The sequence below is a fragment of the Gouania willdenowi genome, chromosome 16 (assembly GCF_900634775.1).
Source record: "Gouania willdenowi chromosome 16, fGouWil2.1, whole genome shotgun sequence".
NCBI classification, from domain to species: Eukaryota; Metazoa; Chordata; class Actinopteri; order Blenniiformes; family Gobiesocidae; genus Gouania; species Gouania willdenowi.
This window is the reverse complement of record NC_041059.1, coordinates 1,042,580-1,063,493: the sequence shown is the minus strand read 5'-3', so window position 1 is coordinate 1,063,493 and position 20,914 is coordinate 1,042,580. Positions and strand designations below refer to the sequence as shown.

Below are 20,914 nucleotides of genomic sequence, written 5' to 3'. Positions count from 1 at the left end.
TCATACACACACACACGCACACACGTACACACGTACTCACACACACCTACACGCATACACACACACACATACACACGTACACACACACACACACACACACACACACCTACACACATACACACACACACACACACACACACACACACACACACACCTACACACATACACACACACACACACACATACACACACACAAACCTACACACATACACATACACACACACACATAGACACATACACACACACACACACACACATACACACACACACACACACCTACACACACACACACACACACACCTACACACACACCTACACACACACACACACACACACACACACACACACCTACACACATACACATACACACACACACATAGACACATACACACACACACACATACACACACACACACACACCTACACACACACACACACACACCTACACACACACCTACACACATACACACACACACACACACACACACACACACACACACACACACACACACACACACACACACACACACACACACACACAGTTGTGAAAACTTAGTCTATACGTGTGTCTCTTCCACAGTTGGGGGTCAAAAATTTCCAGTTTTAAAATTGATGAAACTTTAGCGCCCCCTGTAGGCCTGGTAATGTGGTAAAAACTCACCATTTTCAGGAACAACAGGTCTCCAACTTGTCAAGAACATAAATCCTAAATTTCATGTGTAAAGTATAAACATTCTAGGAGGAGTTTGCTTTTAAAGTAAGTTTGGCCAAAAACTGAGAAAAAGTGCAAAATCTGGCAAAATTCAAAATTGCAGACTTCCTGTTGAATTTAGATTATTGATCCAAATTAAATTTTTGCTAGTCACGGTCCACTGCATATACCTACTGAATGCCATCCAGCTAGTTCAAACCAATGTAAAGTTACAAACTCTAGGTGGCACTAACGAGTCTCGAAATTGCATAAAAAACTACAGGTTAAATTTTGTAACCAAACTAGACCGTCCTGCCAAATTTAATGAAATTTCACGGCCGGGAAGAGCCTCAAAAATCCAAGTAAAATGGCAGAAGAAGAATGAGAAGAATCGTTACGGGAAAATAGGGCCTTCACGCCACTTCTGGTGCTCGGGCCCTAATTATGACGAAATTGTAATCATAGTAGAAAGAAACATGTTGCTGTTGTAATTAAATTGTAATTGAGTTCAGATAATTGACATTGTAATTGATATGGAAATACTATGAAAACTTTCATTTACAATTTAACTAAACATAAACCTATGGTATGTTACAGTTCTATGTCTTACACATACGTGGTTAATAATTATTAAAATATGTTTCAGATCAACTTTTCCCACTACCAGTCATTTCTGATGTACATTTGATCACATCAAAAATATGAATACCAATATTATCATTGATTAGGGAACTAATTAGATGATAGTGTATTTTACATCTAAACCAACCGTTATCATTAGAGATGCTAACAGAAAGCTAACACAAAAGGAAGGTTATGTTAATTATTTCATGCTCAATAATTGTGATTAATTGAATTTGAGCTTTAGTAATTGAAAATGTAATTGTAATTGACTCTCAAGGGGAAAAATAATAATTCTAATTTAATTGTAATTGGAAAAAATGCAGCTCAACATAATTGTAATTGAAGACGTAAGTGTAAAATGTAATTGACCCTAACCCTGGTCCCAGACTCTCTGGAGCAGACGGGCAGTGTGATGGTTCCTCTCCCTCCTGGGGAGCGTGAATCGTGGGGAGCCATCAGTGGTATCGTGGTTCTGGTTCTCCTGGTGGTTCTCCTCCTGGTTCTACTGCTGATCTACCGGCGTCGGCAGAAGGAGAAGCAGAACAACACGCCCACCGTGTCCTTCTCCACCAGCCGCACCGTCAACTCTGAGTACTCTGCACCAGGTACGAGCAACCAGAGTTAAGCTCTTGTCGTGCACTTTGATGTGTCCTTAACATCTGTTTAATAATTCCAGCAAGGTAATTTTAGCACCTCAATGCTAAACATGTAGCAGCTCGCACTTCAATTCTAAACATGTAGCAGCTAGCACCTCAATGCTAAACATGTAGCAGCTAGCACCTCAATGCTAAACATGTAGCAGCTCGCACTTCAATTCTAAACATGTAGCAGCTAGCACCTCAATGCTAAACATGTAGCAGCTAGCACCTCAATGCTAAACATGTAGCAGCTCGCGCTTCAATGCTAAACATGTAGCAGCTAGCACCTCAATGCTAAACATGTAGCAGCTCGCGCTTCAATGCTAAACATGTAGCAGCTAGCACCTCAATGCTAAACATGTAGCAGCTCACGCTTCAGTGCTAAACATGTAGCAGCTAGCACCTCAATGCTAAACATGTAGCAGCTCACGCTTCAGTGCTAAACATGTAGCAGCTAGCACCTCAATGCTAAACATGTAGCAGCTGATGCTTCAATGCTAAACATGTAGCAACTACTAGTAGTACTAATGAACAGTTTTGTTTCACTAGTAAAGTGCACTTGTGCACTAGTAGAGTTTAACTCTAGTTGGTATTAACGATAACAGTATCATCAGACTGTGGAAAACTAAACCATGAGACAATTTTCTATTTTATTCAAACATGAGAAACACTTTGTTCAGTCGATTCAATAAAAGTTCCATCGCAAATTTGAGGGAAATGAAAATTGATTTTTTTTTTTTTCATTTAAAAAACATTAAGTGTATTCATTAAATAAAAAACAGACACATTGTATCCTCCAGTGTTTTATTAAAAAGTCGACTCTGTAATAAAGGAAGGAGGAAAAGTCAGGGCCTGATTTACTCTAAAAATGCCAAATCCTGAGTGGTGTACCCCATGTGTACCCCATGTGTACCCCATGTGTACCCTATGTGTACCCTATGTGTACCCCATGTGTACCCTATGTGTACCCCATGTGTACCCCATGTGTACCCCATGTGAGTGTAAACAACCAAAATGAAAATTCTTAGCCGAAATCTAAACACAGAAATAAATTATTATGCAAATTAGTATTCCCATTGCATTTCTTTCTCTGAATGTTACTAACCACTAAAATTCAAACTTGCAATTGTATAAATTAATATTAATGATTCAAATAATAAATACATTAAAAATATGAAAATATGTATTTTGCACTGCCATTTTTTGGTGGCCAAAATTCTGGTTAATCACTAGTGTAAACGCTTCATTATGTTTTAAAATGAGACAAAAAACCCAATTATTGATGTATTGAAAACTGAAAGATGAATCTCCCCATGCTGGACAATTTACCTCACGTTCTCCTATGTGCAATATGTAAATACAACTCAGGTTATTTCTCTTTTTGTAGAGTATACTTCTGTTCTTTCCCTGTTTTTGCACCTTTAATTATACTGTCTTTGCTGATTTGTTGTTGTTTGTAATTTTTTTCAATCTGACTGTGACATGGACAATAATTCCATTGAACCTGTTCTTTTTAACGTGTACATATGGCAATAAACTTGATTCTATTTCCATTGTTTGTTGAATCAAACATTTTCCCATAATGACAATCTTTTCCCTCCACAGACGTTCCTCACAGCTACCACCACTACTACTCCAACCCCAGCTACCACACGCTGAGTCAGAACAGGCCTCCACTGCCCCACCTCCCCAACAACCACCACCGCACCATCAAGGTGACGCCCCCCCCACCCCAACCCCGCCCCAGTATGGGTGGATAACGTGTCACAAGCTCCCCGTTTATTCTCCATGATTGTGTGTCCCTCAGAAGACCAACAACCAGCTGTTCTGCAGCGTGAAGAACAGTCAGAGGGAACGACGAGGACTGTTTGGAGTGGACAGCAACGCTACCCTACCTGCAGACTGGAAGCACCACGAGGCGCGCAAAGAAGCAGGTACGGAAAATAATGTCAATACGTTTAGTGGAGTTTATGTTAAAGTTTCATTTCATATAATACATGTCAGGAGATCTACTGTAAGTAACATGTAATAATAACCTTAACATAGTGAAGTTTGTTAGAAATTAGTTTAGTATAAGACTATTTAAAGATATTTATTGTTATTTTTGTTCACTAATCAATCATATCCAATCCAAACTATTTCTGTTATGCACAGGGCGGGACAAGCCTAAATTTACTCGCTAACTTTAGCCACCAGAGCGTGTCAGGGCACTGTTTAAGGGAGAGTAAAGGCCCCTTTGGAGAGCTCTTCTTCTCTGCTTCATTGTCTACTACCAAACCTCAGAGTTGGACCTGTCGCCCCCTGTGGTCACAACTGTTTTTATCCTCTTTCTGTTAACAAAAGAGGTTTACATCGACGTCTTTAACTTTTCCTGATTATTTAGATCAACCAAAAGCAGCACAAGTTGTTATTTTGACTGAAAAAAGCTGTTAAATGATCTAAAATCTACTAAATGATCTAAAATCTACTAAATGATCTAAAATCAGGCTGAATGTTTCACTCCAACAGAAAACAATAGGATGTTTAGAGGCAGTGGGGCCGTGTGACATCATCAATCACATGATTTCAAGATGGAGGAACACAGGCTCTAAAACTGTAAAGTAGTCCTATTTTTAGTTAATAAAACAAATACGGTGCATAATAATGCCTTTTATTAGACATAGATCTACTAATAAGGACATTTAGAAGGTTTTAGGACATATTTATGAAACAGTAGAGGATCCTTATATTACATCAATAATTGTCTGACTGTTTCGACACAAACTTGTACTCCTGTTTTATTTTATTCTTACGTCAATGAGAATAAATAGAATTAATAATGGCACAATAACCATAATAATGTTTTTAGGAGCTTTTGGCATCGATAGGAGCTACAGCTACAGCGCTAGCCTGGGGAAGTATTACAACAAAGGTACGTCCTGGCCTCCTGGAAAATCACACTGTTGTGAGCCGTGTGAGGTGTTGTGAGTCTGAGTGTGTGTGTGTGTGTGTGTGTGTGTGTGTTATCAGAGCTGAAGGACTCAGTGAGGGCCAGCAGCAGCTCTCTGAACAGTGAGAATCCCTACGCCACCATCAAGGACCTCCCCGGCCTGTGCTTCGGGCCCCCAGAGAGCAGCTACATGGAGATGAAGGCGACCGTACCCAGAGAGAGAGCTTACACCGAGATCACACCGCCACCCTTCGCCATGGCAACGCTACGCAGAGGTAGGAGGGGCTTGTTTTTAATGAAAATATAGTAGTTTATTAGAGATCATATAGAGAAATATAGATATACTGTATATGAAGGAGTTGGAACATGTATAAGCTATAAACCAGTGGTTCTTCAACCTTCTCGTCCTCCTTTCTCTTATTTCTGAATCCACGTCTCACCACGACTTTTACATTTTACTTAGAAAACTAATGTTGTGTTCAAGACCACACTATCCGAGACCAAGACTAGACCAAGACTTCCAGGAGCCGAGACCGATTTTTTTTTTCAATTTAAAAAAAATATATAAATAAATAAAATTATGACAAGGTTCAAGAGTTAAATAACATTTTCTCTTTAATTTTAGTTTATTTTAAATACATTTGACGGACAAAGAAGGTGCCTGCAAAAAATTAACTAAAATATTAAAACTACTACTGCTACTGATAAATTCACAATTATTCTACATATTTGAAAACAAGATTTTTATGTCAGCTGAATGTACAGCAAGTGTTTAAAAGCATTTCTGCCAAGAAATAATGATTCTGATTCTGATTCTTTCAGTTGTTCAGGTCAACAGGTCACAGATTTCAGAAGATCATTTTTTAGTTTTAATAAAAATGGCCTGTGTAAAGGCTTTTTCATTCACTTAGTTGATACAGTTTAATTTGGTTGCTGTAATGTAACTAGGATATTCAATAACAAAGGTTTCTAACTGTAACTGTAAAAGTGAAACTTTCTGAAATAAAACTACAAATAAGTTGTCATCAGTGTAAAAAACATAGATCTACAGGTAGATGTGAAACTAAATAAAACAAACCCTGGATCAGTCATGTGACAAATCAATCAATAGTTCTTGTTGAGAATTATTATTATTATTATGGATACAGTGGAAACAGAAACTATAAAAATAATTATATTGTGAACCTGTTTATATTGTAGGGAACATATTATATACATACATGTAAATGGAGTCTAAAGATACAAAAAAACACCACTTTAAAAATATAATAAACTAATATAAAACCTCTTTACAGTTATTTGAGTCATTCTGTGATAGTGAAACTTGTGGTGATGACGCGCTGGTAACGACATAATCCAAGATGGCGGCGGCCTGGACTACAGCTGATATTATGTAATAAAATATAAATTGATTTATCAGAAGGTGGATTTCAGGCCAAAAATGTAATGAAACTTTAAAAGTTTGTCAAATAATCCTATATTTAGATCATACAGTATAGCCTATAGATATCTACTTTATTCATAAGGTTTTAATGTGATATATACATTTTAATTTTTTAGTCTCTGATCAATCATTTTCTCTCTGTCAGAGCGTCAGAGCTCCCTAGGCCACGCCCCCCACGAGGACCTGCAGAACCATTACGACCTCCCGGTGAACAGCCACATCCCAGGCCACTACGACCTGCCCCCGGTCCGCCGACCCCCCTCCCCCAGGAGGACGATACATTAAGCTCTACACAGAGCGGTACTGACACGGCTAACCAGGACACACACACACACACACACACACACACACACACACACACACACACACACACACACACACACACACACACACACACACACACACACACACACACACACACACACACACACACACACACACGTTCTTCTTGCTACTGATGCTGAGCAGCTTCTCTTTAGTACGGAAGAGGATGAGGGACAATTTTAGAGAAAATTATTTTTGGGTAAAACAAAAATAAAGTGGAAATGAGGACATTGAAGTTGAAATTTCGAGAATGACGTTGAAATATGTTGAGATTAAAGTTGAAAAAACAAGATTGTCAAAACTTTGGAAATAAACTCGAAATACAATATCATGATTCAAAAATTTAACTTTATTGTTGACATGTTTTAAATTCTAAAATTATTATTTTTGGCCCTGATCCAATATGAAAACAAATGCATTTTTTCAATTATTATTTTAATGATTAAATTGTGTAGAACAGTATAGAAATGCTAAGAAAATTGTGCCTCAAACAAACCAATTAATTCACAAAACAAGAACAAATCACATCAAAACCACCAAATACTCAAAAAACATCAAAATGATAAACATGAAAAAAAATGCAAACAAAAGAACAACAAAAACCACAGAATACAAAACACCAAATTACAACAAAAACACACAAGATGACAACAAATGTGAAATAACAAAAAACAAAAGAACAAAATTAATCCAAAAACACATAAAATGTCATAAAAACAAAGCCTTTATCTATCGTCTATTCTGTTAAAGCTTCAATTGGTCATTATTGTAAATGTTGACATAAATATGTCACTATAATAATGTAAATGAAACTAAAAGACGCTTTTATTTTGATAGTGTGTACAGTAAGATGTAGAGACTTATGTCCGTTTTCCTCTTTGTTTAAATCAACTCTTCATATTGTACATGTTAAAGTTTATATATGAAGCTTTTTCTGGAGCAGTGTATCTTTGTTACGTTTGTACGTTTGATTCTTACCAACACTTTGTGTGTGTGTGTGTGTGTGTGTGTTGTGACTGAATACTTTGTACATATAGAGTACATACTGTATGTGTTGTTGTTCTCACAGAAATGCTGATAAACTGCCATTGAGATTGTGGTGAAGGAGTCGTGAACAAAGTGGGATTAAACTCATAATTAGATACTGTATCAACCCTAGCCCAGAAAGAACTGATGAGGTCACATCACAGCCATCGGCACACACCTCTGAACAAGACTGACAGTCGAAACATGTCAGGAGATCAAAGTAAACTTCCTACAAAAAGTTGAAACCTTAACATATTAAATAATTAAACCTAATACATATCATACACTTATTAAGAATTTTAAAATAATATATATATATATCATAAATTCAGTTATCAGTGAAAACTTTAAATGGTTAAAAAATAAACTAAAATGATAAACACAGTATGTTTAAATATCTTTTAAATAAACCTTAAATAAATAATTCCAGCAAGTATTTTGTCTTTTTTAATAATTTGTCAAGGTTTTATTTATTCAGAAAATTGACTTTGATCTCCTGACATGTTTCGACTACTGTCGACTGCCAGTCTTCTTCAGAGGCATCTGCTGATTGCTTTGATGTATTATCAGTTCTTTCCATGCCCCTAATTAACTCAAAGGGAACACATCAAAGCGATCCGTAGATGCCTCTGAGGCAGACTGGCAGTTGACAGTTGAAACATGTCGGGTAATGATAGAAAATTCCACAAAAATAAATAAATAATTGTCTGAATAAATTAAACCTTAAAAATTTTTAAAAACAAGACAAAATGAACTTTCTGTAATGATATGGCTGATAAATCATCATAACCACAGATTTTATGACTATGATTAAAATGAAATATTAGAACAATGAGCTGTGGTGAGCAAAGGCAGCCAAAAACATTCATAAATATATCCACTATTTTCACGTTTTTTTAAATCTTCATGTGGTGTTTTTTAGATTTTCATGTTTTTCAGATTTTTACGAATTTTTTTTTTAGATTTTCACATTAAAACAAAAATGATTTTTCTAGATTTCCACTTTCCTCTTTTTTTTTTTAGATTTTCACCTGGTTTTTTGTTCTTGTCGATTTCACGTTTTTGTCTTGTTTATTTTTTATTTTTTTAAGTTTCATGTTTTTTCTTTTAGATGTTGGCATGTTTTTCAGATTAACGTTTTTTGTCACACAAATCACGCATGTGAAAAATCCAAAAAATCCATGTGAAAATTGTGGATATATTTGTAAATCTTTTTGAGACAAATCTCTCCCCATAGCCTCGTACCTCCATGTAAATATGTTACAGAAAGGATCATTAGTGCATTAAAACCTAACTTTTTTTTACTTCCTGTGACCTCAGCGTGACGTTACTTTTCTCCACTTTTTGTGTTTTAATGAAAATGTTTTTATACGAGTTGGAAGTGACTGCATTTCTTCCCAAATGTACAGAAGTTTCCTGCTCTGAATGTAACTGTTCCATAATATCATGTTGTGTATGTTGTAAATAAAAGCCTTTGCACTTCTCATCATGCTTTGCTTTTTAAAGAAAACACTGACAAACGTACGTGAGTTAAACTCAGCTTTATTTTAGAAAAGAAAAACAAGAAAGAAAAAAAAAAAATCACATTTGTTTCTTTCTGACAAAGACAAACTTTGGCTTTGGGTCACATTTTTAATCCTAAAGATGTTTTTTTTTTTGGGCTGTTTTGTCTGTGACGCGTGAGCCAGGTGTCAACTTACAAGCTTTTGAAATTGCAGAAGAATAAATGCAGGATAAAAAATGCATGTTTTTAGGACTAAAAAGGATGGAAAACATGGCCCAAAATGTCCTTTTATTTTGAAAGTTTGTCTGATTCTCACACATTGATGATTGTCTGTGACTTTAATATATATAATAATATATATGATATATATATATATATAAGGCACTTTTAGCGATGCTACTATCAAAGCTACTGAAGCTGCTTTATTAATAATCAAAGACAAAAACAAAGGCAGTAAATAAACGCTGCGTATAAAAGCCCTACAGTACAAATCAAGCTGCTTTAGAGGAAAAACTAAGACACAAAAAGCCCTCGTGACCAGTTTTTACAGCTTTATCAAACTCTCATATAATCGTCACGTGTAGGAATGGCAGCGACATCCTGACATGTCATAAACTTCCTCATATTAAACAATCTATTAGGAAAAAATAAGGCAAACTCATAAAAAAGGTGCTTCATTAGTTCAACTATCACTAAAAATCTATTGATCACCTCTGATACCTGAGCGTTAGATCTTTGGAGTTTTACAGACGTTTCATACGTCATACATTCTATTACAGACTTTATTTAAAGTTACATTTTAAATTATATTGAACTTTAATTCTGAAATATATTAAGTTGGTAATAGATTTATTTAGTTATCATTCAGTTGTGATTAGAAATATTCAAATGATGAAAACCTGTGTTCAGTTTATTTTAACTTCATAATTAAGCATAATTACTTACAAAAAGCTAAATAATTGGGTTAATGAGGTGTAAATTTACAAATTAATTCATTGAATTTTGACCAAAGTGATTTCTATTCATTATAATTTACCTTTTTAATTTAATTTAATCACTTTTAAGATTCATTCATTTAAAGTTATTTTTAAATGATGATTAACATTTTAAATCTATGACTTTGGTAATAAAATTAGTTTATTTTGATTTAATTTTTTCATCCCACAATCTTTCGATCATTTGACTATTTCTGATGTGCAAATTAATCAACATCAACTGAATAATTAGCATCATAACTAACAGATTAAGTTTTGACAAATAAATCCTTTAAAATAAAACTTTATTAGGGAGGGGGATTTTAGCTTTGGTTCTTTTTTTTATTTATTTATTACATTTTTATATATTATAATTTCCTCTAACAGTTTTAATCAAACCATTTCCTGCTTACCTGATGTTTTTTAGTTTTTATTTATTTTTTTATCTTTTCATTTCTTAACTTCACATTTTACTGTATGTTAGTTTTTGGATTTATTCTCAAATATTAAAATAAAAATGTATTTGACATCATCAGACATGTATAACCATTATTCATAATTGACATTGTTATTTATTAGTTTTAAATGCTTTAAATTGTTTCTGAAAAAACAAACAAAGAGTGTTTAAGTTCTGTTAAGCTCTAATTTTGAACATAATCGTATTAACGTGTGTGTGTTTAAGGCTGGAGAGAAAAACCCTGAGTGTTTCATCCTTTGGTGCAGCTAACGTAGCTCTAAGCTAACATTCGGTTCATAAATAGCATCGTTTACGAGAAACTAATACCTTTGACGACTAAATGAAACACTTTCTGGGCGGAGCTGTGCGTGTTGTTGTTGACAGCCTGGCCGTTAAAAAAAGAAAAAAGAGTGAAACCGCGACTGGACGGAAGCAGCGCAAGCAGCAGAACAGCATTAGCATTAGCATTAGCACATGCAGTAACGTAGTGAGTATAAATCCTGTGCCCTGAAAGAAACAAACAAATCTAACCTGCAGATTAATCCAAGTACAAAATAAGACACACCCCTTGTAAAATAAAAAAAAAAAAAAAAAAAAAAAAGAGGAAGAAAAGGCGTCAGTGACGCTGCAGGACGGCGTTAGCGCTGATCACATGACGCAGCAGTTTTCAGGATTCACTCGAGCCTGCAGAGAATAAAAGAATAAAAACATCAGAACTTTACTTTAGATACATTCTATTTTTCACGCTAACGCTAAATAAAACTAACAAAACATTTCCTGTTATCGTCTCCATCATGACTCATCACAATCTGACGTTTTCAGATAAAAAGTGACCACATACATTTATCAAAGTGTCCAGTATGTTTTATCAAAAATCAAAAAATCAATTTGGACATTTTTTGGTTGCACTAAAATATCACGATATATCATAAAATTGTTTATTTTAAACCTCCAGAGATTAATAAAATATAGTAAAATTATTTTTGTGTAAAGTCGACTGTGGTGTGAGAGTCTCTGCTTCAGATAAATAAATTAAATGTAAATATTAAAGTGGTTCATAAATCTTTATGTTGTGATCACCTGTCGTGGTTCGTTGGTTCCCAGGAAGAAGGAGGTTCCAATCAGACTTTCACCTAAGCCGCCGCCCCCGCCGCTTTTATCTGACGGTTGTCCACAGGAGTCACAGATCACTGTGCGGCTACGCAGGTTATACTCGTTATCACAGCTGGTGCTGTGGGCGCCCTGTAGGGGGCGACACACACACAGAGGTTTAACACATTGATGTAGGGGGCGACACACACACACACACAGAGGTTTAACACACACACACACACATAAATGTAGGGGGCGACACACACACACACACACACACACACACACACACACACACACACACACACACACACACACACACACACACACACACACACACACACACACACACACACACACACACACACACACACACACACACACACACACACACACACACACACACACACACACACACACTATAAATCAGAGCCTCATCAGTGAAAACTCACCATCTCATCATCGTCGTCTTCATGGAACAGAGTACGGGTCACCTTCCTCATGGCCATCTCCTAATGAGGACGAAGATAACGTTTATTAATTTTAGATTCATACTGTGACACTAATAGATATACATATATATATAGTATAACGCCATGTTCTACCTCTCCGTTAGCGTTGATGAGCAGCGTCTGCAGGTGGTCCCCGGTTCCCCAGGAGCTCTGGTTCTTCCAGACCAGGTCAGTTGGAGGGTTGTGGGTTCCACCCCCAGAGGAGGCCCAGATCTGTGGGGGTCAAAGGTCACACCGTGAGAAAAAGCACTAAGAACATACCAGTGTTTTAGTGACTGTTGTGTGTTCGTTGGAGTCATTACATTATTTTGTTCATCATTTTGTGTGTTTTTTTAAAACATTTGTTGTCATTTATGTAATGGTTGTATTTATGTAGTCGTGTGTTTTTGGAGTAAATTTTGTGTATTTTGGTCATAACTTCTGTATTTCTGTTGTCCATTTGTGCAATTTTCTGTAAACTAGCATTTTTGGAAGTAATTTTAATTATATTTGTGTGTTTTTTTAAGTAATTTTGTGTTTTGGAATCATTTTTGTTGGATTTATTTTTGTGTGTATTTGTAGTTGACTTGTGTGTTTGTGGACTCATTTTTTTTTATAATTTTGTGTATTATTGTTTTCTTTTTGTCCAATTTTCTATCATTTTGTGTGTTTTTGTTGTTGCTTTGTATATTTTTGTTATTCTGATGTGGTTTGGTTTATTTTTCTGTTATTTGTGTGTATTTGTGTGTTTGTGGAATACATTTTTTGTTAATTTTCTAATTTTGTGTATTTTTGTCGTTCTTTTGTCCAGTTTTCTGTAATGTTGTGAGTTCTTTTGAGTGATTTTGTTCCTCTTTGTGTATTTTTGTTGTGTGTGTATTTAGAGTGATGGTGTGTGTGTGTGTGTGTGTGTGTGTGTGTGTGTGTGTGTGTGTGTGTGTGTACTTTGGGGGACTTACGGTCACGGTGCTGCCGGCCTTCAGGGTGAACTTATGAGGAAACTTGTAGATGATCGGAGCGTCACTGCCCACCTGCCTCTTCAGCTGCCAGTTATTCAGAGACTGATCCTGTACACACACACACACACACACACACACACATACATTTGTGAATGAACGTATGAGAGAAAACATGGAAAAAGAAGAAAAGAAACTACAAAAAAAAGAAAAAAGCAGAAAAAAGAAAGAATAAAAAGAAACTGAATGTTGAGGGTGGGGGGTTGAGGGTGGGGGGTCAGGGATGGGGGGTGGGGGTCAGGGGTCACCTCATCAGCCTTGTTGCTCAGGCGGACAAACTTCCCGTCCAGGTCGACCTCGTCCACGGTGACCCGCCCACTGGCTGAGGCGTGCTGATTGATGCGCGTCTTGGTGACGGCTCCGCCCACAGCGCTTGACGTCTCGCTGTCGTTGTCATTGAGGCGGCGCCGCTTGGTGCCGGAGGATGTACGACTGCTGGAGGCGGTGCCTGAGAGCAGCAGGCGGCTCGTGGCGCTGTGGGCGGAGCCTGTGACCCGGGAGGACATAACTACCTTGGAGGGGGGCGGGCTGGGGGACAGACGCAGCCTATAGGAGGAGGAGGACACAGACACTAATGAGTTAACGTTTGCATGGAGCGAGGTGGCGTGTGGGCGGAGCCTCACCGCTCCTCCTCCCCCTCCAGCAGCTTCCTGTAGGCGTTGATCTCCATGTCCAGGGCCAGTTTGATGTCCAGCAGCTCCTGGTACTCGTCCAGCTGCTGCTGCATCCGAGCTCTGATCTCCATCATCTCTTTGTCCTTCACCTCCATCCTCTGCCTCATCTGGTCACGCTCCCTGGACAACATGTCCTCCAGCTCACGCACACGCGCCTCGCTAACAGACAGCTGGAGGACACAACCACGGGTCAATTACACTCAGTGATTGATTTCATGTTTATTTTGAAAGCAAAGTGAGAATAAATAGTTACTAAATCCTAGACGTGAAGCCTGTACATGTTGGAAAGAATGATCCTGCCCCTTGTAATATCTACTATATTTATTTATATACATTAATCTTATAATACACACATATTTGTACAATAAAGAGACATAATTCATTGATATAAATCTATATAATTATACAATTAATGTAATTCACTATACATCCATTTGTCCAAACATACACATACTGTACATGAGTATATACACACCTATTCATATTTTTCACTTTAACACTCAGACATTTTTTATTTCCACACAAACTGTTCCACAAACTGAAAGTTCATTTTGTCTAAGTATAAGTTCAACGTCTCCGCCTTTTCAATAAATAGTTTAGTCTTCAATTACAACTCAATGTGTCATTTTTTCTAATTACAATTCAATTATAATTTTTTTCCCCTGAACGTTTTAAATTACATTCTTAATTACCAAAGCTCAAATTCAATTAATTACAATTACTGAGCCTTTAACAAATAATCTTTATTAAACGTGACGTTCCTCTTGTGTTAGCTTTATGTTAGCATCTCTAATGCTAACATAAATGTCTTAAATCAGCTGTAAAATACACTAATAAATATGATCTATCGTCTAATTAGTTTCTCATCTATTACCTTGTTAGGCTTCCTAATCAATGATAATGTTTATATTAATATTTATATTGTGGGGGCGTCTGAGCCTTTTTTCTGTCACTGTACCCATAGATTTATATTTAATTTTTTAAATGACATGATTATAATTATTAAGATTCACTGACAGTTGGTGGGAAAAGTTCATGTGAAACATGTTTTAATAATTATTAACTACGTATGTGTCAGACATAGAACTGTAACATGGTTCACCAGGTTTCAGTTTAAATTGTAATTGACAGTTTTTATAAAATTTCCATGACAATTACAATTACAAAGTCAATAATCTTGTGTCAACCTGTTTCTGCAGCTGGCTCATCTGGCTGGACATTCCCTCCAGTCGAACCCTGGTAACCTGCAGCTCCTCGTGGGCGGCGCCCACCAGGTGGCTGTTCCTGTCTGCTGAGTGACGGGCGTTTTCCAGCTGAAGGTGAAGAAAGAACAACGTTACTGACGCTTTTAGCTGATTAAACTCTGAACTTTAATTTGTGTGAAACGTAAAGGTAGATATGTAAATGAGTCTCCTTTAAGATCTTTATGAATCCTGGTTTTAAAAACAGGACTGAAGATAACGAGCTCAGTTTGACACACTTCCTGGCAGATTTCAAAATAAAACATTCAGTGTGAGTTATGCATTATTTCAGGTACCATGTTAACCGTGTACTTAAAAATAGATTTGGTTAATGTGAAATACAAACAGGTTAAGATAAAATGGTTAAAAGTTGTTTCAATAAGTAGTTTAAAAATAATGTGGTTCAAAACAGTCGAGACGAACTGTGAGTCTCAGAAAACAGGAACACGCCCACATGAACACTGATCACTCCCACACTTTCACACACAACCCGTTTTGTTGTCACTCTCCTCCAGCCCCAACCCCTCCTCCTTCTCTGCAGATAGCAGCGGGAGGGCACTGCCACCCTGTGGCTGACCTGTGAACTAGCCATCCTAAAGACCCCTCCCCCTGGTGCTAACGTGCTGTTGTATCGAGTTGAATGTTGTTTGTTGGTTTTTGTCACAATGTTGCTGAAGAGATTTTTTTCCAAGATCCCAAACTCCGCCCCTCTCTACAAGGGCGTAGTTTGGTTTTGTCTTTTTGACCTCTTCTTTCCCATTGGTCCATATTTCTCATCTAACTGCTGCACAGTTCTCCTGTTCCTGTCCCCCCAGGTTATATGTCATTGTCTTTTCATGTTTCTGTGACTGAAACTCAATATAAGTATAAACAATCATTGAGTGTGTGTGTGTGTGTGTTTCCTCTGATGCATCTAATGATGGTGTCGTCATGCAGCTCTACAGAAAGCCTGATAAAAGCCACTCTATACATGTATATCTATATCTGTGGTGAACCAGGGGAGCGTTTGAATCATGTGGGACAGGCACTCTCCAGGTTATCATTCTAATGTGTTTGTGTTTCTCAGCAGAACTTTATTGTGAAGGTGAAGCTGAGATCGTGTGGGCGGTGGTCTCACCTTGGCGGTGTAGGTCTTCTCTATCTCCTCTCGGTACATCTTCACCTGTTCTTCATGTTGAGCTCTGAGGTCTATCAGAGCATCAGTCAGTTTACTCTCGTACTCCTGCTGACGCCCACTGTCGATCTCCACCACACGAGTCTCATGACGTCGTCTGGACTCACGGAGCTCCTGTAGACCAGGGTTATGTTCCAACATTACTTTAAAGCCAAACGTTTCTAGTGTAATATGTGAAGGCGAATGTAGTCATAGAGTTACTCATGCTTGGTATAGATCCTCCACTAATAAATACTCACACACACTGTAGAGAAAACTTTTCAAATCATGAATTTTATCATTTTCTATTGTTTCATTTAGTAGATTTCGTTTTTGTTTAGATTATGAAGATCACTGTTTTTATTGGACAGTTATTACGGTTACTAAGAGGACAATGAACACAGGCAACATGAGGGCAGCTAAGAGGGGTCCTCGGGTAAAGACGGGAGCATCCGAGCAGATGGCCTGTATTAAATAGATGATGTATGCGTCTCTGGGTTATTCAGATTAAAAAGAGTTCAACAGTTATTATGACCGACTGACATCACAGCATCACCTACGCTCAACAGTGCTGGATATCATCATACGTCACCATATGTTTTACATTTATTTAGAAGATTTTTTGTGAATAAGAAAGTTTTACTGATGAGAAATTTCTGATTTATTGTAGAGCTATTTTTTGTTATACGTCTTAAATTATTTAAAAATAAATAAATAAAAACAATGAGTATGTGCAGAGCAAACATGTGCCCAAAAGATCAACTTTGTCTACTTTAATACGTCCTCTGATTTTTCATTTGAATTCTGTTTCAGATACAACATGATTATTATTTATGTATTTATTCCTCCTCTGTTGTCTGTCACACACACACACCATCTCTTTTAAAAACATCTTTCTTCTTCTTCATGCACTTCATTAGTGACATATTTATTTATTTATTATTTATTTATTTTTTACAGTGTTTTTCTCATTTTGTTTCTACATACTGGGGTTTTACAGTGTTTTCTGTGTTTTGAATGTACTTTTTATCTACAGGGTTTTTAAAGGACTTTTTAAATAAAGTTGGATTGAATATGAACGTGTGGAGGACTGACCTCATTGTAGATGTTCTTCTGGAACTCCAGCTCCTCCTTCAGCGTCTGCAGACGGTTCTCAGCGTCCACTCTCTTCAGCATCTCATCCTGGAGCTGACGCTTAGCATCACCTAGAGAGACGTCCAGCTGGGAGGAAGAGGAAGAGGAGGAAGAGGAAGAGGTAGAGGAGGAGGAAGAGAAAGAGGAAGAGGAGGATCACGTTATGTCAGGGGTCAAATACGGAACAGTTTGACCTTAAGTGGGCCATGGACCAAAGGTGCAAATTCTACATTAAATGGTTAGCACATCCACGTATAAATAATATATAAATGATAAAGTATGCGAGTATATCAAATCTCCACTTATATTTCCCAGATTTTAGGAAATTGGTGAAATTTCGTAGAAAATTTTAAGGAAAATTTGCCAAATTTTGGACAAACTGAGAGTTCATTCAACAATTTCAGAATAAAAATAACTGCCATCATGTGACAGAAGAACTGAGCTCTGCAAATATTGTCAATTTGAATTGAGTTTTTGTATTTGGAGAAGCTGAGTTATCTATAACTGAATCAGTTGATCCTTTACACAATGCTTCATGTTTTCTTCTACCATTTTTATTTTCTACTTAATGCTCTAAAAGTTTGACACGTGGGTTATCTCATGTGTAACATCAGAACATGAGTTCAGCGTTGTTCTCCAGATTAACCAGTAGAGGGCAGAAAAACACAACCATGGATTTTCATCGTTTTTCATCATTTTCATTGATAAATAAACAGCAGAGATAGAGTCTTTATTCACAAGCTACAGTACACACACACACACACACGCACACGCACACACGCACACACACACACCTAATGACAAAAAACGATTATTCCTTAATTATTCAATATTCACACTGTAAATGTTTAGTTTGATCTGATCAATACTTTCTGAGATATGGATAATGTAGTGAGGGGGTGTGTCCTTATTGTTCTTCCATGTTCATCTTCCAATATATCAGGAACTCCAGCACATAGAAAGGTAAATATGGTATAGTAATATAGCTCCACCTACTCTCTCAGAATATAGAATACAATAAATACAGGCAACACCTGTATTCACAAGGCAAATACATATTTGGTAATTGAAATTGACAAAAATAACAACCTGTATCTGGATTTGTTCAGAAGTTTGTTCTTTTTTATTAATGACATTGAAAGTAATAATGTGGGAAAAACAGAAGACTGACCTTGACCTTAATTATGACCTTGAGCAAAGGTCAAAGTCACACACTGAAAGGAAATGTTGTTCAATGGTACCAGTCTGAGCACTGTGTGTGGACAAGTTATAGGGAAAAATATTTTATTTTTTATTTTTTGTGACGTCATGAACTTTGACCCCTACTGATCTTTTTACTGGTAGGTCGTACAGCTTTGGTCTATTTAAATAAAATACTCCATTTCAGATGAGCTTTTCATTAATGTAAGCATTGAACTTGAACAATAAATATTGGTAGAGATATGAATTTTTTTTAGTTTTTGACACTTGACGCGACCTTGACCTTCACATTTGACTCCAAAAAAGGTCGACTGCACATCCTTAACGTTATCTTTATGAGATGACATACGTGTCATTAGTGCTGCAATAATATTCTAGGATTTTCCAGAGTGTGTGAGTTTAGAACCAATGCATATCTGTGACTAATCATTAGTGATGTGAACAGTCTATGTTCATAGCTCTAAGCTGATCACATTACAGGGAGCTGAGACATATGCTAAGTAGTTTACTGAAGACCCAAACATGTTCCAGACCCAAACACACACTGACTTAGTGACTATTTAGAGGAGCTGACATGTCCACCAGATAGGATGTATAGCAGATCTATTTCTGTAGGTGGAGCTTATTACTGTACCATATTTACCTTTATATGTGATGGAGTTACAGACATATTGGAAGATGAACGTGGAAGAACAATAAGGACACACCCCCTCACTATATTATCCATATCTCAGAAATCAGATCAAACGAAACATTTAGTGTGAATATTGAATAATTAAGCAAGAATTGATAACATTTTCAGAATTTTTTAGACCGAAGTGAGTGGGATGTCCTTAAAATTAGTTTTCGCATAATCTAGACATTTTTTAAATTTCTCCCCCTAGTGGCAGGTCAGGTTTAGTTACTATTTACGTATCATCTTCTATTTTAACACAGAATGAATCCCTGGGTCTGATTCGTGTCCATCTATCATCTAAACCATCAGAACCAAAAGAAAGCAACAGAAAAAGATGAATATTTAAAAGTAATACCTTTGCTAGCTGAGCTTTCAGCTCCTTTAGCTCCGCCTCCAGAACTCGTTTCTCTCCCAGGGCCGTGTTCAGAGCAGCGTCTTTAGAGTTGAGCAGAGCCTCCAGATCTCTGAGCCGAGCCAGCGCAGCCTCCAGGTCCAACTCCTTCTTAGCGTTCCTGTGAAAACGACATTATTTATGTTCCATTCATTTATTCTATTTTCAAACCTTTAGAAAGGTCAAAGGTCATCACCACTAAATGTAAAAACAACCATGAAATCATCGGATTGGCGTTATTCACCCCCTAAATTTGTGCAAAAAAATTAAGATTTCTATTGGATTTGGTTCATTCTGGTCGTTTTAACCATTACAAACTGCTGAATCTGCATATTTTACTTGGTTTGAACATCGTCCAATCGTACAAACTCATTCTAATCACACACATATCTCACCATTGCAGATATATAAAAATGTAAATGTTCACCCAGCCAGATATTCTCAACCCTGGGGTCAGGACCCCATTTGGCATCGTGAGACACTAGGAGGGGTCACCAGATGCCATCAACAAACTAAGAATATTTTCTGAACAATTTGAGCCCATTTTGGCTTATTTTTACCATTTTTCTGCAACTACACCAAACTCACCATATTTTAACCTATTTTCATAACTTTTAACCCTTTTCAACCTTTTTCTGTCTGTTTTTGTCCACTAATTTATAACTTTAAAACAATTTCAGTGGTTTTTAAAATCCCATTTCACCACCTTTTCCACCATTTTGGTCACTTTAAACTAATTTTATTAGTGATTAAAACAAGTATTCCTATATTTAAGGATTACTATAATAATGTAAACTTCCTGTCGGTAAAGGCCTCACCGAGGACACGCTCAGTGTTGTAATATAAATATTCCTCACTTTACGACCCAGGTGTGACAACATCTGCTGACATTCCCTGAACGCCGCCATCGCCACCTCGCATGTCGTCAATCAGTGCGAGGACAAGACGCCTCGACGTGTAGATTAGTGAGAGCAGAAACATGCTGCAGTAAAGGGAGATGATGATGGTGATTTTACTCAAAGTGCAGCACCACCTACCTCTAGGTGGGCGGAGCTACAAGCTTTTACGAGTCAATGGTCAAAACAGTAGCATCCGTCCACGCTGACAGTAAACAGAATGGAATTTAAAAAGAAAACATTTGAAATGATTTAATCAGGTTAATAACATTATTATAGCGATGATTAAACACGGAAACGCATTTTATTACATCATTATTTTTGAATGAAGTCTGTAAG

General features: G+C 36.9%; 2 protein-coding genes across 3 annotated transcripts in view; one reads left to right on the top strand and one right to left on the bottom strand.

Annotated features, from left to right (window-relative positions):
• The window catches only part of pear1 (platelet endothelial aggregation receptor 1), a 49,937-nt gene extending 42,673 nt beyond the window's left edge, over positions 1 to 7,264 (top strand). Inside the window, exons 10-16 of the mRNA XM_028470420.1 lie at positions 1,688 to 1,920; positions 3,559 to 3,668; positions 3,761 to 3,887; positions 4,802 to 4,864; positions 4,963 to 5,157; positions 6,472 to 6,647; positions 6,710 to 7,264. Coding sequence (XP_028326221.1) covers positions 1,688 to 1,920; positions 3,559 to 3,668; positions 3,761 to 3,887; positions 4,802 to 4,864; positions 4,963 to 5,157; positions 6,472 to 6,611 — 868 coding nt within the window. The 3' untranslated portion in view covers positions 6,612 to 6,647; positions 6,710 to 7,264. The remainder of the gene's footprint in view (positions 1 to 1,687; positions 1,921 to 3,558; positions 3,669 to 3,760; positions 3,888 to 4,801; positions 4,865 to 4,962; positions 5,158 to 6,471; positions 6,648 to 6,709) is intronic.
• Positions 7,265 to 9,201: 1,937 nt separating this feature from the next.
• Positions 9,202 to 20,914, bottom strand: part of LOC114478278 (lamin-A-like) — a 41,001-nt gene continuing 29,288 nt past the window's right edge. For both annotated transcript variants that reach the window (XM_028471247.1, XM_028471246.1), the window contains 11 exons: positions 19,644 to 19,800; positions 17,374 to 17,499; positions 16,243 to 16,413; positions 15,072 to 15,197; positions 13,834 to 14,054; positions 13,459 to 13,756; positions 13,154 to 13,261; positions 12,309 to 12,428; positions 12,156 to 12,215; positions 11,692 to 11,853; positions 9,202 to 11,295 (listed from right to left, as the gene is read on the bottom strand). In XM_028471247.1, the coding sequence (XP_028327048.1) occupies positions 11,260 to 11,295; positions 11,692 to 11,853; positions 12,156 to 12,215; positions 12,309 to 12,428; positions 13,154 to 13,261; positions 13,459 to 13,756; positions 13,834 to 14,054; positions 15,072 to 15,197; positions 16,243 to 16,413; positions 17,374 to 17,499; positions 19,644 to 19,800 (1,585 nt within the window). In that variant the 3' untranslated portion in view covers positions 9,202 to 11,259. The remainder of the gene's footprint in view (positions 11,296 to 11,691; positions 11,854 to 12,155; positions 12,216 to 12,308; positions 12,429 to 13,153; positions 13,262 to 13,458; positions 13,757 to 13,833; positions 14,055 to 15,071; positions 15,198 to 16,242; positions 16,414 to 17,373; positions 17,500 to 19,643; positions 19,801 to 20,914) is intronic.